An 8,807-nucleotide genomic window follows, 5' to 3' on the forward strand; every position below is an offset into this window, starting at 1 on the left:
AAACTCCCAAATCCAGCAGCTCGAGTGGAACCACCCAAACATCCCACCCCAACCCCCTGCCCCGCAGCACCACAAAATTAAAACAAACAGAACACTAAGATATAAGTTAATGCTTAAATTATTTGTAAAACATCTTAAATTTTCTGTGACATATTTTAAATACCCCCCCAGAGCCCCCCCACGATGTGTTCCCCAGAGGGGGCTTCAGTTCCAGCAGGGCCAGAGCCCAGCGCTGCCTGCAAGTTGCTGGGGGAGGGAGCAAGGAACAGAGAAAGGGTTTGATCCTTTCACAGCTTCAACAACTCCGCGCTCTAAATATCAATAATAAAAGTTATAATATAATAAAATAGTTCTTCGTGAGGCAGTGGAGATCAAACAAGCCCTTTTAGGCCCCCGTGGGGGCAGCCCAGGTTTGGGCTTGGGCTTTTGTATAAACTCAGTAGTAAAAAGGGATATTTGTTTTGCTTTTTTTACTTGGGGAGGGGGGGGAGCGGAGGGGGCGGTTCTGAGGGCAGGGGGGGTGGTCGGGGCTTGTCCGTGTTGGCGGCGGCTCTGGCGCTGGCGGCCGCGCGGGGGTTCAAGAGCTCCCCGTACGAGTGGAACTCGAAGGCGGGGGCCGGGGCGGGCTGCATGCCCTGCGCGCTCAGCAGCGAGTGCAGCATGTTCACCGTATCTTGGTAGTCACTGGCCTGGCTCACGTTGTGCCCGTTGGCCCCCGTGGGACCCTTGTCCGATTTGCCGTGGGTACCCCGGGCTTTGTTGGCCGGGGGTAAAGGGATATTGCCCAGATCGGAGCTGTGCCCGGGGAGGTGCGGGTACGGGAAGGGCACCCCGGGGCCTTTGGAGGGTTTGCTGACTTTGGGTTGGTGCTCGTGTGCGGCCGGCGCGGCCGGCGCCATGAGCTCCTCCAGCAGCGGCCTCTTGCGGGAAGAAATGAGGGGGCCGTAGGTTTTGTGGGGGGCGGCGCTGGGCTGGCTGCCGTGTTTAGAGTCTCCCGGTCGCTTGTTGGTGACGCTGCTGGGACCGGCGCCGAGCTGGGGGTGTAAGTGTTTGTGCGAGTGGTGGTTGTGGTGGTGGTGGTGGTGGTTGGAAGAATGGCCCTTGTGTTTCTCCTTGTGCTCCCGGTTCTTGACGCCGCACTCGTCCGAGGAGCCGTGTCTGTCCGCAGCCGTCGGCACCTTGATCCGCATTTTGATCTCCTCCTGCTTGGAGGGGAGCGGCCTGTCCCCACCTCCACTCGCCACCGGGATCCTCAGCTTCAGCGCCGAGGCTTTGTCGCCTTTCTCAGGGCCGGGAGGACGCTCAGGGTTCTCCGAGCCGCCCATGGGGATTTTCAGGACGACGGGAGAGGGGTTGCCATCCTGTTGGACTTCTCTCTCCCGCTGCTGCTGTACCAGCAGGTTCTGCGCGGCGTAGGCGTACTGCGAGCGCACGTTGGCCTCCATGTTCTCCAGCTGCCGTTTCTGCGCCGCCAGCTCCTCGGCGTGCTTGGCCCTGTACTCCTTGAGCGAGACTTTGGCCGAGGGAGCGTTCTTGCCGCTCTGCTTCTGATAACCAGCGCCATCTTGCTGTAACGGGTGCTCGGCAGCCGACGAGCTTTCGTTAGTCCTGTGGCTCTGGCCAGTCTCCAGCTTGGGGGGAGGATGCTGGGACAACCAGTGCTCAGACTGGGACGTGTCCGCAGCGCTCTGGTCGCTGGGCGAGTCGGTTGTGGCCGGCAGAGAAGGCCCCGCTCCGGCAGTCGAGGATGTCGACATGCTCATTAACCCAGCGATGTTCATGTCCGAACTATTGTTCCTGGAAATCATGTTGAGGATCGTCTGCTCTGACAGGCTCTTATCTTCGCCGTGGTCGTCAGCCTTTGACTTCCTGGCTGCTTGAGAGGCCTGGAAGAAAAGCAGCCATCGGTTATTTACTTCGGGCTGTCGCTAGAGCTGGTTTGATGCAAACAAAACTCCCTGTGCACCGCTCAAACGCTCATTTAAAGACAGATCCACTTTGTCCCCGTCTCCCCTTGTGGGAAAAGGCCCAACCACTGCAAGCGGGGCTGCTAGAGCAGCTGAAAACCCAAGAGTTAATTCAGAACAGATGAACTCAAGCGCTAAAGCAACATTTTGCAGAGTCACAGCATTCAGACCTTCCCCACACACATGCCCTTCAGACACTGTCTCGCATTGTAAGAGCGGAGATGCCGCACACAAGAAATCAGAGCCTGTTCTCTCCTGCAAGCACCCGCCGTCCAAAGCAGAGTCTTACCCGCCAGTTCCGGATGCGTTTAAGCCGATTGGGAGTTTTCTCAAGGATCTGCAGGAATTCATGAGTCAGTTCTGCAGAGAAAACACAAAGCCAGGCAGGAGGGTCAGAGGCAGAGCAGCACGACCCATCAGGGCACCCCCGCACTGACGAGCGGAGCTACTAACGAGATGGGGCCACTCCAGGAGGGGAAATCCTGAGGATTTATATCACTGATCACATTGAAACTCATCTCACTGTGCTTTTTGCCAGCTCTGTGGTACCACAGAGGCTGCTGCAGTGCTGGAAACCTTGACAAGTCCTGGAGTCCATGAACGGACCCAGGAACAGAGTTGTCGAAATAACATTAAGAGCTTTTAGGGGAAATAAAACAACTAGTCCCAAACTCACCATCTAAGAGCTCCAGAGTCACAGTGCCATCGACGTATTCCCACCAGTGCTTCCCATCCGTGGAGACCGGGATCTCCCAGTTGGACCATTTACAAGCCAGGTGGATGCAGACGCAGGCCACGACGGGAGGGGTGTACTGCAGGCTGAAGGTGGTCAGGTGCAGGCTGGGGGCACCGCAAAGGAGGGAGGAACAAAAAGAACCTTTGAGTGCTTAAAATGGGCCAATAAGAAAGATGGGGACAGACTCTGAGCACGGCCTGTTGCGGTAGGACGAGGGGTGATGGTTTTAAACTAAAAGAGGGGAGATTTAGATTAGGTAATACGGATGAAATTGTGGCCTCTGAGGGTGGTGAGAGCCTGGCTCAGGTTGGCCAGAGAAGTGGTGGATGGAGCATCCCTGGAGACACCCCAGGCCAGGCTGGACGGGGCTCTGAGCACCCTGAGCTGCTGAAGATGTCCCTGCTCATGGTGGATAAGGTGACATTTAATGGTCCCTTCAACCCAAACCCTCCTGTGATTGTATCAGCTCCCAAACCTGAACTTCAGGACACACAATCACCCACTGACTAAAGGCTGCACAGGGGGTGGCCGTGCTGGGACGGTCCCCCAGCACAACCCTCCTGTTACCAGTGTCTCTATCCCGCTCCACCAATTTGCTTGTTCCTTCCCCGTTTTTCTCAGGCCGCTGTCAGTTTGAGGCTCCGCACAGTCCGAGAATAAACTAAAGACACTTCCAGGTTCAACTCAAAGAGCAAACTGGCCCTTTTTGTCTTTTAGGAAGCGGCTGTTCTTTCCTAAATGATTTTTAAGAACAGTGACTGGCTGCGAATAGCACCATACACCGGAGTGACTCACCCTAAAGGCAGCCCGGTCACCTATCAAACAGTTTTATTAGTCAATTAGTAAATTAATTTGCTCAGACATCAGTGCTGGGCGGACTGGGAAGCACAGAGAAAGCATCTTCCTCTCTACTAAGCCTTGCAAACCTGGCAGCAAACTGAGCATCCCCATCACCCTTATAATTGTCCCTTGATGGACACGGGGCCACCGAGTGTCTCCGTGCAGCCGCACGACGGCGTTGGCTGCATTTCTTCAGGTTATTAAGCACTTTTCCAGCAATGCAATATGGAGAGAGAGAGATATGCACATCTACAGCCACAAAGGCTGACCCTGGTTCGCGGATACTGTATTTACATTAAGTCAAACCCAGGGAATTCGGAGCCTTTATCTGGTCTGTCAAGGTCAGAAGCGAGAGTGCACAAACAGCCTTCGCTCTGCCCCGCACCGGTGCCAAAAGGAAATAAACCGTCTGTACCTACGCCTGATAAATCGAGTTCATCGCTTAAGCAGCTTAATCAAGTGTTTTGCAGCATCACTTTAAGGCAAAACTGAGGCTGCGCTTCTTCCTTTCTACCTGGATTTCTTTCAATTATAACCTTAATTCATAATTCCTTGGTTTAGCAATTACCGCTGCAGGGACAAAACACGTTTCAAGGACGTGTTTGCCCACAAATCCCGACACCACCTTCCCTTGACGCTGCTTTATGCAGGAAAACCCACACGATGCCCTTTGGAGCTCGAGAAGCTTCAACAAAGGGTTCACCCCGCGCCGGGCGAGCGGGTAACGCAGGTGGGGAGGAGAAACAACTCGCCCAAGGCCACACAAACTCAGGGCTTGGCAGCGTTTTCTGACTCTGCAGCTTAAACCATCTTTTCCTCCCATCCCTTCACTCCTGTGAGCTCTTTCACAAAACCCACAGGATTTCCCATGTCCACCACTCGGTCTGTTCTAAATATTAACTCCGCAAGCAGTGAAGTTCCAAGCATCCCACCTGCCTCGCTTAAAGGGCTGATTTTGCAGCCAGTTTTAAGCAGCTGGAAAAGGATTCCCGCTCTGTCTGAACCAAACCGAGCGATCCCCAGGCTGCCTAACACCCCGGGCATCACATCTCCTTATGATAAAACCCTCTCGTCCAATATGAATTAATTATAAAATAACCTGTTGGTAGCCATGAAATACGAAGTTTGCGCCAAGTCCTTGCTGGCTGAAAGAGAAAAGGAAAGCACGGTGTGATTTGGTACGTCCTGATGATTATTACACACACAACACCCACCACTGTTTGACTAATTACACCAAAGCGTAGTTAGAAATTACTGTACGTAGAGATTCTGGCATGGAGAAGGATCTTAGAAGTTACTTGGTGTAGTTCAGCAGAACCACAACATCACGCCAGTCATTTGTAACCACCTCGATTTTTACGTTGTTACAGTTATCAAGGCAAGCGATTGCAGGTGAGCTCTTGGGCAGCTCTGAACGCTACGGCGCATTTTCACAGCTCTTATCGTATTTTCACGTCCCTTCTCTACCGCGCTGAGGTTACGGGGAGGAGAAGCCGCAAGTATTTGCCATCCGGCCCCGCTTACCTCGCACGAGCTGCGTGCACTTCACCACATGGGTGTGCGGGTGGTCGATGGTGATCTCGAAACCTGGAAGAACACAGAGAGAAGGGCCGTCAGCGAGGCAGCAGCACAGCCCTGTGGATCCACGAACCTTTATTCCCGCTCCTGGGGGACAAGGTTTTCTCCCTTCCCTCCTACAGCCCCTGCTCTCTGCCCGGCAGGAACACAGGAGCCCGTTTTCCTGTATATCCAGAAGACTCAAGTTCTCCAGGCACAAAACCCAGAGGTCATTGCTGCTGCCAGCCCTTCGAGCAGCTACATGCGCTTGAAAGACCTCACTGAAAACAAAACAGCTATTAAGGATTTTAAAAATAGCAGGACAAAGCCTCTTCCAGCAGCTGGGAGGAAGGAGAAGACAATGGCATCGGCCCAAAGGAATTTCTGTCACCCAAAAAGCTAAGAGGAAGCAGACGTTTTCCCTTTGAAGGAGCCTAAAGACAACTGAACTTAATCCTCGCTGCAGTTTCCTATTCACTTTGGCCATTATGTTTAAAAGGAAAAAAAAAAATCATTCAAATCGGTCCATGTGTGCAACAGATTTGGTTCTTCCCATGCAGAACATTCTAGAAGAACTGGGACATTTTAAAAGGCAACTGGAGAACCGAGTGGTTGCAGAACCAAGGTCCCAGTTTGGCCCATCGACACATACGCCCCTCCCGTCCCCTCGGGGGAGTTTGGGGCATTTTCTGCGAATCAAGTCAGAAATAACCATGAGGATTTTGGAGCAGAACGCTACCTACAAACTGCCTCTGAAACAGAACACACGTTAGTAAAACAGAATCTTAACAGCACATTTTAGAAAGGAACAGGATACGAGATCCAACAGCCACAGCCCTACGTGGAGGCTCCAGCTTCTACTGTCAAAAAAACCCCAACAACCGTTGCTGGTTTTGTTGTTTCGGGTTTTTTTGCCCCCCCCCCCCATTCTGATAAAAAATTAACTTTCAGCCCAGGTTTTGTTAGAAATCTCTCAGTGCAAACTGCTTCCTGACCACAGGACTAGAGCGTTATCAACAGCACAAGGGAGGACAGGGACTGGCGTCCAAGCGGTAAAAACCTGTGGTGGGAGGGGAAGAAAAGAGACGAGCCACAGTTTCATTTCTCTGAGCATCAAACCTGACACAAGTTACACCTGAAAAAACTGCCGTTAAAAGCAAAACAAGGAGCGGGCATGAAAAATCCAAGAGTTTGTTGCCTGGACTCTTGCTCTCCAGCTGTGCAGCTGCCCTCCAGCTGTGGAGAAGGGGCGGTCAGGCTCTCCGCTCTGCGGAACTCTCCTGGCTCTGGGATTCGTGTGGCAGCCCGTCCGCTTGGAAAAACTTACCCAGGGTCTGCAGTATTATGCTCTCTAGAATGACCAGGTCTTGGGCTTGTTGCAGGTAAGCCTGGGGTTGAGAGGACAGGCAAGTTACTCACGATGAGGCAACTCTGTATAAAGCCTGCACATTTCTAACAGCCTTTTTTTTTTCTCTCGGGGAGGCAAAAATAGCAAAGGGGAATCTTTCTGGTGATGTGCACTGGGGGAGCTGGCGCGGATTCCCTGCCAGAGAAGAGAAGGCAGAGCACTGGGGGGACCCGTTCCCCAGCTACAGCTGCACGGGGCGGCTACACGGGCAGTACGGGGAGGAATCAGCTGCCTTTTTATTTTGTCCTTAAGCCTGCCCCTTTTCAGCAGGGTTGGCTGCTCAGTTCCAGGTAAGATGGGCTGTCTCGAGAGATGGGGAATGGGGTTTAGTAAAAACCCACCGTTAAATGCGTGGGGACAGAACAGAACCAACCGCACGCACCACCCTCTGTTCTGCCGCAGACACTACTCAATCGCAGCCACATCCACACCCTCCTCAGCAGCTTTATCACGCAGACACCGTTATGCAGCACAGCCCAGTCACATTTGCAGCAGCACAGCGGAGGAGAACACAAGAAAAGTTGCCACAGAGCAGGGAAAAAAAAGCCTTCTGCTGTACAGAAGCCAAAAAGCTCTCGGTAACGCAAGAGCGGCTGAATTGGAAAGCTGGCACTGGCCATCCTGGGACACGGACGCTCGTTAGAGCGGGGGCTGCGGAACCCGAGCGAGGCGGGATGCGGCAGTTTCTGCCATTCCTGCTCCTCCCATCAGAGCCCAGCTCCCCGCTCTCAACACTTACCTCGCTCTTGGTGTCTAGGGGAGGTTCCTGGGGATGCAGACAAGCATGTGCTACCTTGATTACATGCTCCAGTTTATGAGGCTGCTCCTCCACCTTGGCCGCCAAGAACAGAGCTGCTGGTACCACCGACTTCAGAGGAAAACAAAACAAAGTTAATAAGTTTAATAGTAAAGCGATCTCACATATAAAACAAATAATCTCTTAGGAAATAAAGCCTGTGCAAGTCCAAATAACCCCAGGAGGAAAGAGCATCTCTGGTGACTACCGGCAACTACAAACCACTTGTCCCTTCTCCAGGGTCAGCCCCACCGTGCCACCCCCCAGCTGGTTGCCAGGCAGCAGCAGGAGCAGAACTGGGGGGTCCCCGGCGCCCCGCACCCCCCCAGCCCCCAGCACACTTACGTTTCTGTGGAACTGCGTGAAGGACTGCACCATGTAGAACCGGTGCATGTACACGATGGCCGTGTTAATGGTGAGCTGGGACCTGAGCAGGCGGTTAAGGAAATAGCCCCAGCGACGAGTCCCGAGCAGCACCCTCAGCCCCCCGACAAACCCCCGGGCCGGGCCGCGCTCCCCCGCCGCCAACATGTGCCCGGGTCTCCCCGCTCCGGCCCTCCCTGCTCACCGGCACAGCTCCCCAAGCTCCCAGTCTCCCCGTTCCAACGGCCGGGCCGGCTCAGCCGGATCCCGCAAGGCGCCGGGCTCCCCCCGCCTCCCTCTCCCAACGGCCGGGCCGGGCTCTCCCCGCTCCGGGACCCTCCCGGCAACCCGGCCTCACCCTCCTCGCTCCGGACCGGCCTTTACTCTCCCAACGGCCGGTCCCGGCTCTTTCCCTGGCTCTCCCCGCGGCCCAGCCCGGCCCAGCCCCCCCCGCCCCGCGGCGGCGATACCGCAGGCCTAGCGCGGCCTAGCGCGGCCCGGATACACGTTGAGGCGCTGCCCCATGTCCTGTAGCAGGTTGGCCGCCTGCTGCCGGTACGAGAGCTCCTTGTCGGGGTCGAGCCCGGCGCGGCGGGAGGGGCTGCGGTCCAGCTGCTCGCGGGTGAAGTACCAGCGCCTGCCGGTCGCGCCGCCGCCGCCGGCCCCGCCGCCCGCCGAGGCCTCCATGGCGATCTGCGCCCGCGCGCGCACGCACGCACGCACGTACGGTAGACGGCGCGCTGGCGTCACAGGGCGGCAGCGCGCGCGTACGGCTGCGTCACAGCGCGGGGCGGGGGGGGGGAGGAGCCGTTGAGGCGCCTGCGCGGTTGGGCGGGAAAGACGCGGCCGGGGGGGGGGGGCGACCGTTACCCCTCCCGTTAACACCCCTCCCGTTAACACCCCCCTCCCATTAACACCCCCCTCCCGTAACACCCCCCTCCCGTAACACCCCTCCCGTTAACCCCCCACAAGTGGGTGATGACTAATGAAAAGCTTCCTTTGAATCCACATTCTACACACAGCGAACTATTTAACATGGAGATCCTGAGGTAAAAATCTCTCCTAAACATGGAACTGACCAGCCCAGAGCTTTCTGAGGGGCTGTGGCACTAACTACCGAGAGATAGCTGCAAAAACACA

The 8,807-nt window shown here is 55.3% G+C and overlaps 1 protein-coding gene across 2 annotated transcripts; it reads right to left on the minus strand.

Moving 5' to 3' along the window:
• Window positions 1-100: 100 nt before the first annotated feature.
• Window positions 101-8,354, minus strand: CCNT1 (cyclin T1; the record flags this gene model as incomplete). Of its 2 annotated transcripts, XM_080360432.1 has the most annotated exons (9): window positions 101-1,886; window positions 2,257-2,327; window positions 2,644-2,807; window positions 4,643-4,688; window positions 5,068-5,130; window positions 6,428-6,488; window positions 7,248-7,376; window positions 7,650-7,731; window positions 8,173-8,354. In XM_080360432.1, 9 exons carry the CDS (start codon window positions 8,352-8,354, stop codon window positions 471-473), a joined length of 2,214 nt encoding a protein of 737 aa, XP_080216558.1. In that variant the 3' UTR covers window positions 101-470. The 2 variants fall into 2 exon arrangements, with proteins under 2 accessions (XP_080216558.1, XP_080216557.1); XM_080360431.1 differs by lacking the exons at window positions 6,428-6,488; window positions 7,248-7,376; window positions 7,650-7,731; window positions 8,173-8,354 and having other exon boundaries at window positions 5,068-6,020.
• Window positions 8,355-8,807: the final 453 nt, after the last annotated feature.

Source organism: Nesoenas mayeri (assembly GCF_963082525.1).
Source record: "Nesoenas mayeri genome assembly, chromosome: 28".
Lineage (NCBI taxonomy): Eukaryota > Metazoa > Chordata > Aves > Columbiformes > Columbidae > Nesoenas > Nesoenas mayeri.